The sequence below is a fragment of the Rhamphochromis sp. 'chilingali' genome (assembly GCF_963969265.1).
Source record: "Rhamphochromis sp. 'chilingali' genome assembly, chromosome: 11".
Taxonomy (NCBI): Eukaryota; Metazoa; Chordata; class Actinopteri; order Cichliformes; family Cichlidae; genus Rhamphochromis; species Rhamphochromis sp. 'chilingali'.
In genome coordinates this window covers 35,337,308-35,355,596 of record NC_137938.1, presented here as the reverse complement: position 1 = coordinate 35,355,596, position 18,289 = coordinate 35,337,308, and the positions used below count along the sequence as shown (strand labels likewise).

General features: G+C 40.6%; 1 protein-coding gene across 3 annotated transcripts in view; it reads right to left on the bottom strand.

Moving 5' to 3' along the window:
- Positions 1-17,458, bottom strand: part of syngap1b (synaptic Ras GTPase activating protein 1b) — a 130,652-nt gene extending 113,194 nt beyond the window's left edge. For 2 of the 3 annotated variants that reach the window (XM_080895992.1, XM_080895993.1), the window contains exons 1-2: positions 17,331-17,458; positions 1,263-1,368 (exon numbers count right to left, since the gene is read on the bottom strand). In XM_080895992.1, the coding sequence (XP_080752118.1) occupies positions 1,263-1,368; positions 17,331-17,348 (124 nt within the window). In that variant the 5' untranslated portion in view covers positions 17,349-17,458. The remainder of the gene's footprint in view (positions 1-1,262; positions 1,369-17,330) is intronic. The other variant, XM_080895994.1, reaches the window with a different exon arrangement.
- Between the last annotated feature and the right edge of the window lie 831 nt (positions 17,459-18,289).

The following is an 18,289-nucleotide window of genomic DNA, read 5'->3' as shown; positions in this document are numbered from 1 at the left end:
GCACTGTTGGGCAGCAAAGAAGCAGAAGCAATGGCAGAATCAATGATAGAGGACGTCGCAAGGGAGACCCTTAAAATAGCTGAGTGCGAGGAAGAGGTGTCGGGTGAAGGAAAAGGGAGAAACTGTGCGGGACATTTGCAGGGGGCCCAGAGAGACTGAGTCAGGCAAAATAAACAAAGGAAGGCTGCTATCAGAGGGTCAGTTTCACGGGATCCATTGAGAATTTAAGAGGACGCTACGGCAATAAAAAAGCCAAGAGGACAAGTGAAAAAAGAGTCGGAAAAGTTTAAAAGCATAAACAAAGAAAATAAAAAAAATTATCAATGGCAGAGACGGACAACAAACTCAAAAGATATGTGCGTTAATCAAGTAATCAATGCATGTATTTCATTTCAAAGTGAGTCGACTGATAAAATCAGTCAAACTGACAAAAGAACGAGTGAAAATCTTAAAGGAAGCAACTGCCTTCAGCTCTGATCAGATGTGACGCTTTTATCTCTGCTCAGATGCAGAGTGCTGCTGTGAGCGTTGCTAGTAACAGCGCGAGTAATGGCTCAAAGGATACCAAAAGCTTTACATCATTTTCGTTGCTATGCAACCATCCTGTTATTACAAGAAACCCAAACTAAAGTAATACAGGTGATAATGTTTTTGAAAATCATAATGGGCAACCAAAAAAAGATGTTGAATTACCGCGAGAAGCAACTGGGGCATCGACCAAAAATGGTCCACAGAGAGCACCTACTCAGAAATGTGTCACTAATGGATAGTTTCACATTTTTCCAAGTCTGTGTTAAAACATTAGCGGATGGCCAGAAAAATAATGAAACTTAAAAAAAAACAAAAAACATTTTTTGCCTTGCCAAAAATGTTCTCATTGAAAATGATGGTAGACAAAATCTGCAGTACTCTGTCTGTGAAAAATGCCTTCAGCAGCATAAGTTAAAACAAGTAGATATCACCTCAAGATTCTATTTTGTAAGAAATTCCTTTTTTGTTGCAACTCTTTGATTGGCACAGAGAAAATACCACTTCCATTTGTCAAACTCAGACTGGTTCTCTTGCTCAAAGTTTTGTAAAATATGTTTGTGAATTTCTTTTCATAGAATGAGCCTTTTGCACCACATCACTAAAACTGTCGGCGAAAATAAACAGCTAAAAGTAAGACAAAACGCAAAATAACTGTTGATTGGACCTTGATTAGAGCCTCAATCAGAATCAGAGAAAAAAGTCAGAGAAAAAAATGAAATTTGTCTGCTCACCCATCTCGGGATGGTGCCTTCCCTCAACAGGAACGCTGACTGTCCGCCGCAGCAGCTTGTTCCTGTGAGACTCTGAGCGCCTCTCGCGCATCAGCAAAGGGTGTACCTGCACAGGGAGAGCACAAGGTCAGTACACAAACTCTCACTCCAGCAAAACGGCGACCTAAAGTTCTGTACAGAACAGGAACGCACAGCTACAAACTCTTTCCCTTTGATGCCTATGAGGAGCCGATGCTCATACGTAGTTTGACAAACAACTGCAGTACAGTTGCACTAATAATTTTAGATTTCTGTGAAATTATAAGTGCTTTTGGGAATAGACTGGAGCAAAAATTGCTTTCAGAAAATAGTTCTATAATGGGACTGTTTTCAAAATCATTAACGAACTCATAAACCTCCGGTGAAATCAATCAAACAGACCACATTAGCCCAAAGTGCCTTTATTATGTTTTATATGTTTTCTCTATTCCTTATCTGGTTATATATAGATATTGTTGTGCATGTGAAAACAAAGTCCAAGTTCTACCCAAAAATCATTATATATCATACTAATATATAAACTAGAGGCTATTTGATACCCAAATCTGGATATTAGATGGGTTAGGAGGCTATTTTTTAATTGTCTATGGGGCCGGTTTCTTGAAAAAAATCTGGCTAACTGATCCATAAAAGTCTCAGCTATGAGCAAAGCAAAGCAAATATCACAGCACAAAATCTTTTATGGACTCCTGGTATATGAGGAACTGAAGGTTCAGCAAATTACTTTTATTTTAAGCCTTCATATTTAATATTAGCACAAAGCATGGCTAATGTGGTTAATATTACCATGGTCCCTTTTTGTTCTTTCTCCCGGTCTTATATTTATTTTTAATAAAGAAGAATTCCCAGTTACAGTGCTCTTATTTACATATTTTTAGTTTTCTTGTGTTTCATCAGCTGACCAACAAACGCAAAATGAGGAGTGACAGCAGGTGAGATGGATCAATTGAGAAAGGAGATGAAAAAAAGGTGCTGCGGCAATGTCCTTTCTTTTTTTTCTTTTTTTTTTTAAATAATGTGGTTTTGAACATTAAAGCAAGTAAACTATTCTAATAGTATCCTGAAATAGATTTATGAGCCTGTAAATGAGGATAATATGAGCACAGTTAATGTTGGTTAAGATGTAGCCCACAGGCCAACATTTGGATCATGTTCTTTAAAGTCTTTGCACATCACCCAACAAAAGTAAAAGAAAAAATATATTATTAAAAAAAGGAATCACTGTATATCTTCCACAGCAGTTCACTTTGTGACTGAAAACCCAAAGCAAAAAGACAAGGAAAAAATAAAACAAGCCACATTTCACACTGCTGCCACATTTGGGCCCACAGTCCCTGAATTCATAAAAGTGAGACTTGAGGGAAAATAAATGGGAGAATGTGCTGCACTAATCAGAAACCCTGGTCCTTTGGAAACATCACAGTTCCACCCAGAAAATACAGCGTATACTGTACAGCACTGACCTATAAATCTTGGCTGAACACCAAAGCTAGTACATTGTTGGCAATGAGCCCCAGAACACCAAGGAAACACAAAGAAATGCCAACAGAAATCTATGATGAGACTTGACTCAAAATAACACACTGTGATGCACCAGTATGTGAAAGCTGGACTGCTGTATTAAGCTGCATTAGATTTAGGTTGGAGTTCTTACTAAACTATGTGTTTGCTGCATTTTAGTCCCATTTGATTGATTGGATTGATGTTTGTAGCATTGCTTTATGACACCAAACACCTCATGTTTGCTCTTAAAAAGCCAGGCTTCAGCATAATCAGGCAGATATTTCAACAAAATTAACCCCCTTTCTCTGCCTGACCATTACCAGACTGCAGAAAACAAAAGGTAGCATGCTGAAGGAGGCAAAAGGCAGAGCTCAGAGTTTAGTTGATATTAAACAAAAAGACATTCAAATGCCTGTAAATTTAATACGTTTTTGGTCTACTTAGGCACTCTAACCCAACACAGTTCAACTACATATTCTGCCTTAAGATATATTTGTCACCTTTGTTACAAAACTATTTACTGTTTGAGTTGCTTCATTAGTTTTTAAAAGAATATTTCAAAGGGATTTCTTGTAAAGTTTTCTTATTTAATAAAAATAAATTTTCTAGCTTTAAAGTCTTCTAGTGCTTTTTTAAAATTATTTGTTTTAAGCTTTTTAGCTCATTTTCATATTCTGAACTTCTGAATCTATGTTCTATTTTTTTCAGTTCATTGTTATTTATTCTTATGTATATTTGTATTTGTATTGCACTCCAGCTTTTTCCTATAGTCCAAAAACAGTTGTTGGGTTAACCCAGAGCTTCTAAATTCATAAATATATTTCATCTGCATATATAACTGAATTTTATTTATATGTTTTTGTAAAACATTAGTACTGCAACACCAGTCTTGTTATGTACAAATAAACATTATTACTGCATCATGGAGCTCTACTGGAGTCCTTCCTTGTCGTGTGTGCATAACTGAAATAACTGACATATAATAAAATGTCTGACAGTACCAGTTCAAGCAAAACAAACTGCAGAGGCCAAATTATTGCCAAGCTGTTGTCTATAGCTGCATATAGCTGTTGAAATGTGAGACCATAACATTTTTCTTCTTCTGCACCCAGGTGGTACATAAATTCTGTTTCTACAGTTTTAAGAAACGCTGAATTGTAGTGATTATTTCAAATATGAATAGATGCTGTATGAACAGCAGGTATGAGCATCAGCCACTGTCCTTTATGCATGCTGACATAAACATAAAAAGGTGTGTGCAGAAATGAGAGCAGTAGCCTTGCTTGTGTTAATATAATATATGTGTGTGTGCGTTTTAGAGTGTTCTATTGGGAATAGTGTCTGCATAAAAGAGCTGGTTAGAACACAGACAGTCAGAAGGTGGTACTAACTGCAGAGAGCAGTGCAGGATAGTGCAGCCTGGGGGGCTTTGGGGTAAAGCCAGCAATAGTGAAGGACGCTGGCAGGTCATACTGAGCCATATGTCCCTCAAGAAAGCAGAGAGGCGCTCATTCCAAAGATGCTCTGTGAAGATAAAAGAATTCCAGAGCGAGCGTGCGCATTTTTGTCTGAGTTTAGGAAAGTAAAGACAGCTAATTGGTAGAGTGTGTTCTCATGTGTGTCCAAAGTGACACATAATAATTTAATGCAAACACAACTCCACATCAAGCTACTGCCATCCTTCACTACCACTGCACAGCTATATCACATTGTACAGATAAACACACACACACACACACACACACACACACACACTCACACTCGTATACATAAATGCAAATCTCTGCTGCAATAATCTAGTTAAAGCAGCCAAGCTGAAGACACATCACAGCATCGGGATTCTGCTTATGAGTCTCTTTATCCAACTTAATCGGGTACAAGCATCGTAAATCAGCAGCCTTAGCAATTACTCTCTACTTTGCAACTTGTGCAGCCAAAGAGCACAAAGCGACGTTGTAATGTTGTCTTGGAATGAACATATTGCTGGTTACGATGAAATTACAGTACAACCTCCTTAATGAAAAATATATTAAGCAGAATCCATTCTTTATGAGTCCAGAGTGAGAATGCACAGAGCAAGTTCCATTTTTATTGGGCGAGTTTCCCATTTCTCAGCTTTTAGCCTTCCTTGGAGTCTGTGCATCTGCATGCTTTATCTCCTGTGTTGTTTTGTCACACCTTATAGACTACTACGGACTACTATGTCTTTTAATGTAGTACACATTTCTGCAAAATCTACTGAGACAAAGGTTTACTCAAAAAAATCTATTTGGGTAAATCCAGAAAATAATATCGCCTGACCATCCATCTGTCCATCCATCCAGCCATCAACTTAACAGCTGGTACAAATGGTTGTGCTCATTTACATGCTACATGTTACTAGTGAGTTTTCCTCATACCATGGTAACATTATTAGATCCTCAAGAAAAGTAATAAGACAGCCTTCTTCATTCTAAATCGAAGCCTTTTAGTGCATTCACCTTCAATTTAAATCCAGGTCTTGTCAGTGCATACCCTTTTTTTTCTTTCCCTCTTTTAATTCTCGCTGCCAGATTAATGCAGGAAGCAGCAGCAGAGTGGCTGAGCACTCTGTTCTACTAATTGAATATGCTTTAGTGCCAATAAGGACTAGCAAACCTGAATTAACCCCACATTCAGCCAGCTCCATATGATCGCGAATGCAGATAAAGCCACGGTTTCTGAAGCCTTATTGGGACCGCCGTGCCTCACAGTGTTTCTAAATGCATGTAATAAGCGAAGTGGTTTCATATTGCCTGATTGAGCTCTGCACCAGCAATGAGTCCACGAAAGAGGAATTGGGAGGGGTGTGTGGAGGAGTAGCAAACTCATACAGCAGGTAATCTCACTGAATGGTTTTGCGGTTATTGAAGGGATCGCTGTGCTTTTCAGCAGGGTTAAAGTGATGCTTCTCTCTGTCCAGATTTTCTGCTGTTGCCATGGATTCCACAGGAGACAACTGGGCTGTGCTCACTTTTATCTACAGTACGAGTTCTAAGAAGCCTACAAAATACATGTAAGCATAGGTTTGCTCATGCATACACATTAACACTTTCAAATCCTCCTTCTTACACAGTAGATTCTTAATAAGGGTGTGAGTTACACGCAAATAACTAAAATCAACTTAAATCCATGAGTCATAAAAAGCTAAATTCCTGACTAGCCATCTAAATGCCAGTTACAACAAGCTAAATATGGTAATTTTCCCCAGTCACATCTACTTGAACAAGAACAAGCCCACTCATTTTCTCCCCTACTGCTGCCCTGCCCTGTGCAATTCATCACTGACAGCTTGACTCATGGAAAGGCTCCAAAACAACTTTCTACCCCATCAATAGGCATCCCACCACAGCTTCCAGCATGGGGAAAACACCTGGAGGCATTTTTTTTCTCTGTGTGTGGTAGGATGCGATTGGTCAGATGTGGCGAGGTCAACAGCTGGAGATGTGACATAACACCGTCTCTGGGGTTGCCATGAGTTGGCAAAAGAAGCTGGCAGGCGGCTTGCTCTCAGCATCCATGGAGAGGCAGCATTAAGCTTGCACTCTGACCATTTTAGATGGTGGACTTGTGTCGCACACACATATTTAAATAAATTATTTCTTTCACACCACAAAGGGCCAGTGGTAATGTAAATACAGCGTTTTATGGTGGAAACTAGAAGCTACAGTGTCCATTAGAACTCTGCAAGCAGAACAAAACAAGGATATTGACAAGGCTTTAACTCCTTCCCAGTGGCCACACTCAAAGGCAGAGCAAGAAGTCAGCTATGACAGAGAGGGGGTGCAAAATGACTAGGACACCGACACTCACAAAAAATATTAGAAAATATTTTCTCGAAGGAATTTAGGCGTTTCACTCGGTGGTGCCGAGAAAGAGCGCTGAAAGTGGTTGAGAAAAAGAAAAACAACAGCTTGAGAGAGTTCAATTTTGGAAAGTGTCATCACAAAACACCTGGACAGTTGCTGCCTGGTTGTTAAATTACAGTATCTGTATCACAAAGATACAAAAATTGTGGGAAGCAGCTCCTCTAAAAAGTGTTTTGAGAGAGGCCATCAGATGCTCTTCTATGATCCAGCAAGCACTCTGAGCTCTACTAACAGCTTTTTCTTATTCGCAAAGATAACTACAGCATGCAAGTAAAAGTGGTGCTGCAGAAAAAAAATCACGAGGACATCTAAATCAAAATGTATCTACAACACGGGTTTATTCAGAGCACCTGTACAGACCTTGGCACTGTCACAGTTCATGACAGTCTTCACGCTCCTATTTTAGTGCAAGAGCTGCACAGTGAGACTCTGTATATATCACTATATATCATTATAATTTCTAAATGGATAACATTTTAAAAAGGTACAGAAGGTCGTCATCGTTAGAAAGGTGGAAGAAGGTCTAGCTGATATTCACAAAGAATATCGAACATTTTGAAACTATAATTCAACCAAGACACAGAGTCTTAAACAGACTTCAAAAACATAAATTCAAAATTCTTGCAAGGAGTAAAGATACTGGGCAAAGTTGCAATATTGACCTAAACTAACACATGAATCATTCTGTTGGATCCATAAATGTCCATACCATGTGGCCAGTATTTGGGGAGATATCTTGTTTAGGGAACAAATATTTACTGGGTAAAAAGACCAGCTGGACCATAATCTTAGCAAAGAAAAAAAAAGTTTTCAGTATTTCAGCATTGATTCTAATCGTGCATCCAGTGAGTTTCACTATTCCCCAAAGTTCCATCATTATTACATTTAGTAGCTGAACCGATGGTGTGGCTGTCACTGCGTCCACATGCTGTGTTAACAGAATGTGACAGCAGAATGTCTTAGTGTACAACGAAGTAGTATTTGGCATTTATTTATGAGTCCTTAAATGTGAAAGAGTGAAGACTTCAACAATCCAACATTCCCCGATTCTCTAATTAAAGTATAGATTAGTAAATTAATACCTTCCAAGTGCAACACTTGATCACAACACTTGGTTAAAGACAAGTTAGACATTTGATTTCAGGTTCTGGATCATGCTTGGAGACTGTTGACACCTGCAGTGTTGCGATCAATATCATTCGATCTGAAATGAAGTGTTTGCCTGATGGATTTACGCATCCATGATAACTTTGGTAATGCACAAGATTGAAATCGATCCATTTCTAATTACAGTCAGATGATTAGAAATGATTAAGAACAACAACTGTGTCACATCATATGAGGGAACTGCCAGTCCTGGCATAGTGGAAAAGGTTTGGATTTAGGGATTGTGATGTCTGAAGAGAAAGGAAAGGAGGGTGGCAGAAGAGTGAAGGTAGAGCCATTCATGTGAAGGGAAGAGTGGGTTTTTGTTCAGCTTGGCAGGTTGGGTTGAGCGATGCTGCAGGCTGGATAGCCCATACGCCATCATTGCTTCTTCAGTCCCAGCTGTGAGGAGCAAGGGAATATGGTGGCATGATGTGCATGGGAAAGTGTGGGTTAAGAAAGGGAAAGAGGGAGTCTGTTTGCAAGAGAAAGAAAGAAAGCTTAATGAGTCTGTATAACTGCAAGAAATAGTGTGCACTGTGTGATGTTTGAAAACCTAGCAATCCATTATTTCTTAACAGGGCAGTAATTAAACACTGCTGGCTGTCTGATGCTGGCTCAAGCACAAAATCATACACACACTTAGCTGGAACACACACACACACTAATGCACACACATGCTTTCTGTACAGCACGATAGGAGTCAACTTGTCCAAAAGCATGTGTCCTTCAGAGCATCAGTTTTGTCCTTTCATAGACAGATGTTCCACCTCCTTCTGACCTCAAGCACTTTCCAAAAAGAGGCATAGCCATTAAAATAAAAGAGTTGTGCGCTATGATAAAAATAAAAGTGATGCTATTGATTGACAGAAAAGAGTCTCTCTCTACATCAACAACAAGAACCTGGCTTGCATTTTGGCAGTAAGTCAAACTCATTTCCAGTAGGTGTTGGACTCTGCCAAGACTGCCCTTTGTCACCAATTCTGTTCATAGATTTAATGGAAAGAATTTCTGGGCACAGCCAAGGGACAGAGGGTGTTGGTGTCTCATCTTTGCATATGAGAGATAATATAGGACTGCTGGCTTCATCATGCGGTTACATCCTGCGTGCACTTGAGTGATTAGCAGCAGCGTGAGAAGCAGCTGGGATGAGACCTCCAAATCTGAGCTTGTAGTTCTCAGTCAGAAAATGGTGCATGCCTCCTCTGCGGTGGGATAGCGCTGCTGCAGGAGGAGAGTTCAAGTACTTTAAGGACACAAGGGGTCACACTGCTTCCCAACATCTGATGTTTGAGACAATTTGATTGGTTAAATATCTCATGTAATCAGTCTGTTCTCACATTTTAAATATAAAACCAACATGGCAACTTCTGAGCAACAACCCATTGCAATCAGTGAATCTGCAAAAATTTTAGATCTAGTCCCAAATCTTTTTCAGAGGTGTCAAGTCATGCTGGTGGTCTCTCATTTGCACAGCTACAGTAACAGCAACATTGTCTTTATGCAAACAAGAGCAGGTTAACATGAACACTGCTGGTTATATAAGACAATGAATGAGAAACATGAAGATCACTGATCCCATATTAAAGATAGGCTGAGGATCTCAGTGTTTTTAGAGGGACTCAGAAAAGCCACCACTCACTGAGGTTGTTCAGACATCTGTTCACTGTCAGTGATTCTCATGTTAGCTAGTGTATTCTGTGACTTCCCAAAAAGTCATCTGACCACACATAATACCAGTTTCACATATCTAACTCTATAATTTAACACACGTTATGCTTGGTTTTAAATGCACTGATACCAACAAGTTATGCTTCTATTGGCTGAAAACTGCAAGGTGTCCTTTCAGTTAACCTGTGATTGTAATGAGTACTTCAGTGGGCTGGAAGATTTCAGTATATTCAACAGTGTAAACACACTAATGCACTCAAAGAAGCAACTGTAAGTATGGAAGTTTGTCACTTGAGAGCTTCTCTGTATTGACATAAAGGAGTTAGTAGGGTAAAAACAGACTGCTGCCTGATGACCATGGATGGATGGATGGACACATGAAGAACACTGTCTGAAATAAATATTTCATATGACATCAGTTATTAACATGAGAATGGTAGAATAGTAAATTATCCTAAATTGACATAAGAACGTGATGAAAACAGTGAAAAAAGACATTTAAAAATAGCACAGCATAAATTAAAAAGCATCATAAGAACATATACAGGCAAAATGGCGAGCAGGAAGACTTTTAGAAGAGGTCGAAATGAAGCTCTAGCTGATGCATGTGGGCTGACATCGTGAACTAAATCCTTAAAATGTTAATGTATGTTGAGGTAGTCTATTCTGCATGCTCGTAGAGGCTGTAACAGCATAAAAACAGTTCAAGCCACCCATAAGTCTCCACATCCCACAGAAAAGAACCCAGCCAAGTACAATTCTTCTTAATAAAAATGATAAATGGCAGAGAATTGCTTTTAAGGTCATAGAGATTTGGCAGTTTCTCCTGGTAAGATGGCAGGAGACAAATTAGACATAGTTTTCCTCTTTCTCTAGGTGCCTCCAAGGAATTGAGGACAAAATAAACTGCACGCTAGTCAGAGGACAGGCAAATTAATCAAAATGCTAAGATAAAAGTCACTTAAACCCTTGTATGTACAGGATGACCTTTGGAAAAATGTTTTATTTCTGAGTGAGTGACAATTTTTATTTAAATGGCATGTAATAGTTACTCAAATACCAAGACGTTCTTGTTAACATCGCCCCAGGGGTTCAGTCCGGCCACCTTACTAAAAGAATCAGTCTTTCTCTTCTTTTCTGCAAACCACAGCCCACCTGTGTTCATTACATAATTAATCCCTTCGACTCCCACACGACAGCCACCTCGATGCGTTCTCCGGGGTCATGAGCAAACATGCTATCCACCTCTGAGCAACTCTTTATGCACTGTGACAACAGTAGCTACAAGCTAAAGCCACTGAGGTGCTGTGGCCTCTTTGCAGATAAGCTCTAATGCAGTCAAATGTAAAATTCAGTGCAGGAAATGGGGCCACTAAAGAAGCAGATACAATCATCAACCATATGTGTTTTGAGCTACAGGACTACATCTTCTTTTTATAGTGCTGATATTTCCCAGCTCTTTCAAATACTCTCAGGCTGGGCAAGGCTCTTGCCCCCCCCCCTTCCACATTGTGTTTTTTTTTCTTGCATAACACAGTTGGAGGAGCGAAGCCCAAACACATGACTTTGGGGACAGGGCACTGGTGCGTGGCAATGGTATATGAAACTCTGTCACCTCAAATTAATGCGAGATGCAAGGAGGAGAAGGAGGTGGAGAAGAGGATGGCAGGAAGCCATCACTGTCAACCCTCTCGCTCCCCCTACAGGACAAAAGGAGGAAGAGCAGTCTGCAGCAGTGAGGAAAATTGGTGGGAAGGGATTGATCATCCAGATGAGCGCATAAGTCTGGACGTTAAAAAAAGTTCATTACTTTTTCTCGAAGAAAATCCTACTTTTGAGAAGGCTGAGTCACCAAATGTTTAATATTATTTCCTGAAAATCTGACTACAAGGATTAGCCATTATCAGAAATTATTGATTAAGTTAGGAATTAATCATCATAATTCTGATTCATTTACAAAGTTAAACAATTACTAAGACAGCTGCTTCTAGTTTTCTTCACTTCCTTCCTTCTGCAGTATCTACAGTGCTGATTCAACTCTACTGTAGTTTTTGTAGTGCATCCATTTGTACCAATTTTTTTCTTCTTCTTCTTCTAATTCTAACATATGATCCCAGACAGAGTAACACTAAGTGACATTTTCCGCTGCTTCGGGCTGCATGCTCGCTTGTTTTCTAAGTAACGCTGCTCCATTTTTCTTGCTTGGAATTCACTGGGAAGAATTTTTTACCAATCACACACAAAAGCTGAGGGGAGGAAGCTTAAAGTCACATTTGGTTGTGATTACTGGATGACATTTTGTTGGAGGGGGAAAGCAAATTAAGGGGCTTGTAATTAAAGGCAAGATATTTAAAAAGCATTTATTTTTAACTTTCCACACATCTTGTAGGTATTATCCTTGGCAATTAAAGTAAGCCAATGGCTGACATGTCAATGAGAGTTTAATCCCATTCTATCCCTATGAAGTGACTGCACACTCGATTAGTAGGAAACAGTTCAATGAACCCAACACACCAGGAGTGAAAAACTACACAGACGCACATTAACACAAATTTCCATAGTGACACATTTTAGGCACAACAGAGGAGTCTTGTTCCCCGAAGCGACACCTCAGCTCTCCGGGGAGACGTCCCTCCCGTGTCTTTCTGATGGCTGCCATTCATAAAACATTTTTTAAAAAATGGAGCGGTAAGTGAATGGAGCTGTGAGGAGCACAGAGACAGGTGGCCTGTGGGAGAGCCAAAGACTCCTGCCAGTCGCCCTGGAGAGAGGGAGCGAGGAAGAGGAGCACAGAGGAAAGGACGGAGATAGAGTGGGCGGGTGGATGAGGAGGAAAGGGACAGAGCAGGAAAGAGGGAGAAACTGTGAAGGAGAGCCGCAGCAAAAAAAATGGAGAGAGAGAGGAGCAGAAAGAGGAAGTGCGGCCGCAAAGAATATGGAGACAGAAGGAAGGAGGCAGAGAAGCAGACAGATTAGGGAGAGTAGGAGGGGATGAAACAACAGGGAGATTAGATAAAGACGAGAGATAGCAGGAAGCAGGGGAGAGAAGAAAAAAAGGTAAGAGTGATGGATCAATGGAGGGAATTAATATGAGGACTGAGGCTGGAGGAGGCAGAGATACGAGACACAGCAGGAACTGCGCTGAGCTTAGATGCAAAGCATATAAGCAAACAGAAAATCAGAGAGGTGAAAGGTGTGTGTTTGAGATGGGCTGATAACAAAATGTGCGGGAAGCAGAGAAAGGAGAGCAAGGTCCTCCTCTGATCCTCCATATCTCCGCTGTGGAAAAGTACAGTATGATTGCTTTTTTTTTGCTTTTTTCTTTTGCTTTTTTTTTTTGCTGAGCCACAGAAGCCATCTAAAACGAATGGAAATAAATTGAAGGGCGAGTGTGTGTATGTCTGTGTTTGTGCGTGAAAGGGAGAGGAGGCGAGAGACACCCGCTCTGCATGAGGTGAGTGACAGGCATGAATATTTAATGCCTCTCGCCGTCGCCGAGGTGACGGCCATCAGCACGTCAGCCCTGCCTTAGATTCGTTCACAGCTGCTGCCTTATTGGCACAATTAGGCAGGGATGAGCCACCGATTAATTGAACCGGGCTCTCCATTCAGTCCTTCAGCAGTTGTGCGGGGTTATCACTGGAAATGCTGCTGCATTCATCGAAGCGATGACCAGCAGAAATACCACCGGCAGCCATGCACACACATGACAGTAAAGCTGGCACTTGTATGTTGACCATGCAAGGATTCATTACTTTATTGCCTTGCCAACAAAGCTGAGTTTACCTTAGAGTGAGAGGTTAAATCACAGGCCATGCAGTGGCACACATACTGCATAAATAGCAACAGGCAGTGAGGCAGACAAATTAAAAGTAAGCACAAATAAAACAGCTGTATTTTCATGTGTCAGAATTTAGGCCTTTAATGCAAACTGAAAAATATAATAGCATGTGCATAATACAATAATTGCCCCGCCAAGTTTGGGGAAGTGACCTATGGATTTTTCAGGCCACTGCCTCATTTATGGTGGCATTATAAGTAGTGTTATAAATCAGCAGTGTTAGCTTAAACCGTGTGCATTTGTGTGTGTCTGTGTGCATGTGTGAGTTGGAAAACTTGCAGAACAGTACCATCTCCTGGCCTGAAGATGAGATTTTACTCTAACCAGCAGCAGATGCACTCTCTCTGTTTATCACACTAATACACATTTTAAAAAGCCCAGTTAATCAGTGTTAACTAACTGAGGAACCAGAGAATAAACACAGTCAAGCTTTGTCTTGTACACAATTCAGTTTAGCCCTGTTTAAACAGCAAACATTTCATTTTCACTGTAGATCTCGGGAGTGGTGAAAAACAGAACAAATTGTTAAGTACCAGCTAAAAACAGAGAGGCATTTATTAAAGCATTTAAAGCTCTACATATATCAAAGTTACGTTGTTACTGTGCAGTTGATGTAATAAACAACAGTGCAGACAACTGCTATTCAGGGAAAAGTCAACCCTGAGCTACTTTAAACAACCATCTGACAAATCTAGGATATTAAAATCCAATTAGAATATATTTTCTATTGTAAAACACAGAAACGACGTCTTCAGACCATCTGTGCTGCCTAAAAAGTGTCACACAGGCTGAACCTCATGTTTCCAATAAATTTTTTTCATGTCAGAGACAGGTAGAAGGGGATGCATTTGATTCAATGTAACTGCTTCTTTTAACAAATACTGTGAAAATACCAAAACCAACAATGGTGGTTGGTTTTGAGAGTAAAAGGTAGCTTATAAAACTCTGTAGGGTTATAATTTCACAAATTACTGATCAAAAATGCTGTAATGTGTGTGTTCACCTGTTCTCCTTGATATAATTCCTTAATCATCCTTAATTTCATCTGCATTTCATGGAAAATTATTTCTGCAGCACTGGCTTCATCATAATTTCCATGAAACATTTCATTTTGGCTGGCTGTTTATAGGCGGTTCAAGAAAATTTAAGAACTAAATAAATAATTACTTAGATGACCAAAGAAGTGATGTATACTTTTTAATTTCAAAATAACTACCATCCCACTGTGTTTTTTAATCTTCTGAGGTTTGTGGTTGCCGTGTAACTGTGTCTAATGACAGCCAGAAACAGACGGCTTCCCCCAGAAACAACAGCTGCCCCTGAAAATGAACCCCAACAGCGAGCCTGAGGCGACACTGATTCAGTCCAGGGAAACTCGAGTGTGTGGGACAGTCTGGACACAGTCCTCTCTGTCTGACCTTCTTTAAAGTAGATATTATTAAAAAGTATTGGCCCTTAAATAGCACAAAAACTTATGACAGGTCATTGTGAGAATACCCATCAAGATAGTGTTTGATAGAATCTGAATCTAGGTCTACTAATCTATCCAGTCTATGTCTTTGGTTATGATTGCTTTTAGATAAATGGCTCGAAGTCAGTTATGCTTTGCTACAATAGATTACATATTATATATACACCTGCTTTAAATTCAAGCCAGGCATTCTGCAAAACCATTTTCTAATGGGACCGCAACAGTACCGGACATTCGGTAAGTTTTGTAATCACTATTTTCATATCTTTTAATGTTTCAGACATCATTTTTCATAATAATTTTTAAGTAAAAACATTTCAAAGTCTTTTGTAAAGGACTTGAAATATCCTATTTGACATTCAGGTCCTTCCCTTATGGGGCGATCGTGGCTCAAGAGTTAGGAGTTCGCCTTGTAATCGGAAGGTTGCCGGTTCGAGCCCCGGCTCGGACAGTCTCGGTCGTTGTGTCCTTGGGCAAGACACTTCACCTGTTGCCTACTGGTGGTGGTCAGAGGGCCCGGTGGCGCCAGTGTCCGGCAGCCTCGCCTCTGTCAGTGCGCCCCAGGGTGGCTGTGGTTACAATGTAGCTTGCCATCACCAGTGTGCGAATGTGTGTGTGAATGGGTGGATGACTGGATATGTAAAGCGCTTTGGGGTCCTTAGGGACTAGTAAAGCGCTATATAAATACAGGCCATTTTCCCTTAGAATTTAGTTGAAGCACCTTTTGCAGCACTGACACTTTAAAGTCTTCTTGGAAATGATCCTACAAGCTTGGCCCACCTTTCTTTTGGAAGACTTTCCCATTTTTCTTGGCAGAATCACGTAAGCTCCATCAGGTTGAATTGGGAGTGTAAGTGCACAGCCGTTTTCAGGTTTCTGCAAAGATGCTGTTTGAGGTGCAGTTGTGGTCTCCGGTTTGGCCACTCAACGACTTTCAAATAGGTTTCTCAAAACCACTTCTGTGTTTTCTTGGTGATATGCTTCATCTTCTGGAAAAGTTAACCTTTGCCCAAAAATTAGATCCAAAACATTCTGAAACAGATTTTCACTCAGGGTTGCTCTCTAGGTTTCTATATCTTTCCCTTTAACATAACTCTCAGTCTCTGTAACAGTAAAGGGAAATATCCCCACAACATGTTGCTGCCACTACATGTTTGACTTTCCTCCACATGCACTTTGGGAACACATACTATATTTGCCTTTTTTTCAGCCCCAATGGTTTTGTTTCTAGTGGCTTGAGAGTCATTCAGTTGGCTTTTGGCAAACCTGCACTTCCATTGGCTTTTATGACTTCCAACAGGCCAGCTCACAGTAAAGGCCCACATGACAGAGTGCAAGTTCTCCGGTCTCCACCAGGGTGTACTGCATCATCTATACCTATTCATTCACAGTTGTTCTTTGTTTCCATTATTGAATTTGACTGTACACTGAGACTTAGACTGTCGTTGACTCAAAACTTTTTCCGTTTGAGAATTATAGCGGGTTTCAGTGTTGTAGAAATGTACTTGTATCACTCCATAGATCAGTAAACATTCTAGTCTCATAGGTCCAACAATTATTCTGACATACAGCATAGTACCTCAGTTACAAACGTTTGTCCCTTACCCAATTACATCTCCTGAATTAGGTAAGCACATTTGGACCATAATTTGTAGAAGCATCCCAAGGAGCTTATTGAAGTTTTAAACTTTATTAACATTTCTATATGGATTTCCAACATGCTAGGAGCCCCTGTGCACTAATGACAGCCTGAAAAAAACAGGTTCGGACACCCTGGGTTTCATAAGCAAACCCAAGACAGTGGGTCTAACCTGTTGGTTCTGATTATGTTAAGTTCATTTAATAATCATGTAGAAGGCTCATATCACCGATGTGGTTGTAAGTGCAGTTAAAGTTTCTCAGCAAGTGTTACTCAATCTAAATGCTCTGTTGGTGACACCATTTTTGTTTGCTTGTTGTTGTGTTTTTCTTGGTTGTTGTTCAATGTGCTCATGTCACTGGGCTTATTTTTGATCAGTTCCGTGGAATATTTTTCTCACTTGACCCATAAGAACAGAAACCTGTACTGTAGCGAGAGGGCTGCATTTTACACTACCAGAGACTGAGTGGTGATGTGGGAAGAGGTACAGCATTCCCTCCATGACCACTAAATTTTTCATTTTGATGAGTGGAATTTAAATCTTGCCAGGATCTAAGTCTGAAACAACAAAATATGTCATGTCTATTTACATGATGTTATGAGATATTTGTCATGTTTGGTGTATTATCTTATTTCGTTTCACTTGTCTATGTAATAAAAGTTGTTTGAGCACTATTTGTACCAAGTGACGATACAATGTGATCAACGAGTGTGACTTCAATCAAAAAACGGAAATATCCGTCTTTTAGAGTGGTATCTGGTGAAAAATACTTGATAGGGATTGAGTAGCATCCTAATTTTCTTCTGGTTTCCCACCTGTGCCAAAAAGTCCATGAGAATAAGTGTATCTTTGGGGTGTGGAGTACAATACCTCTTCCTGGTCCAACATGTAGACCTGATTTCCGGTGCTCACGCGAAGACGGGGGTTCCAACGGTCCTGAGGTGGACGATCGTGTGATGGGCGGTCGTAGATGGGGCGTTCGTGCGAGGGACGGCTGTAGGATGGGCGATCGAAGGTAGGACGATCAAAGGATGGGCGGTCGAAGGACGGGCGGTCAAAGGATGGGGGGTCGAAGGACGGGCGGTCGAAGGAAGGGTGGTCAAAGGACGGGCGATCGAAGGAAGGGCGGTCGTGAGAAGGACGGCTGTAGGAGGGACGGTTGTAGGTAGGACGTTCGTGAGCGGGACGGTCGTAGGAGGGAGCGTGGAAGGAGTGGGCGTGGGAGCGATGATGGTGATAATGATAGGAGGGGGGGACGGCACACCTTGCATCTAAAAAAGGAGAGAAGGAGGGCAGAGGGGGTGGTAGAGAGGAGGGAAAAGAGGGTCAGTTAGGATCACTGGAAGGAGGGCTGTGGTGCTGTGTCACGTCTACCTTCATAAAATCAATGTCAGATGTCGTAAACGTATTTTGATCTGCTATAAAGATGGAAACAGACACAAGTTCCAGGCAACGAGAGAAGAAAGAACATTTGATTTGACATTTCTTTTCAAAAGCACAAAAAGAAGAGATCAACAAAATAATACAAACATTTAACCAACCTAAAGAATACATCAAGTGTGCTTCCAAATGCGCTTATTATACACCACTTATACACCACGCTCCCACAACATTAGAATTACTGACAGGTAATGTGCATAAAACAGTTCTAACCTCATTATTGCCGTGAACCGTCCAGCTGGGAAAACTCAAGTCCTGGCATTTGTGTGTATGTTATTTCAACCTCCCACACAACAGTTTTTGCAACAGCATCCCCCACCGGCAGTGCCCTCTCAGCAGGACAATGCACCCCACCACTCTACAAAAACTGTTCAGGAACAACAACAACA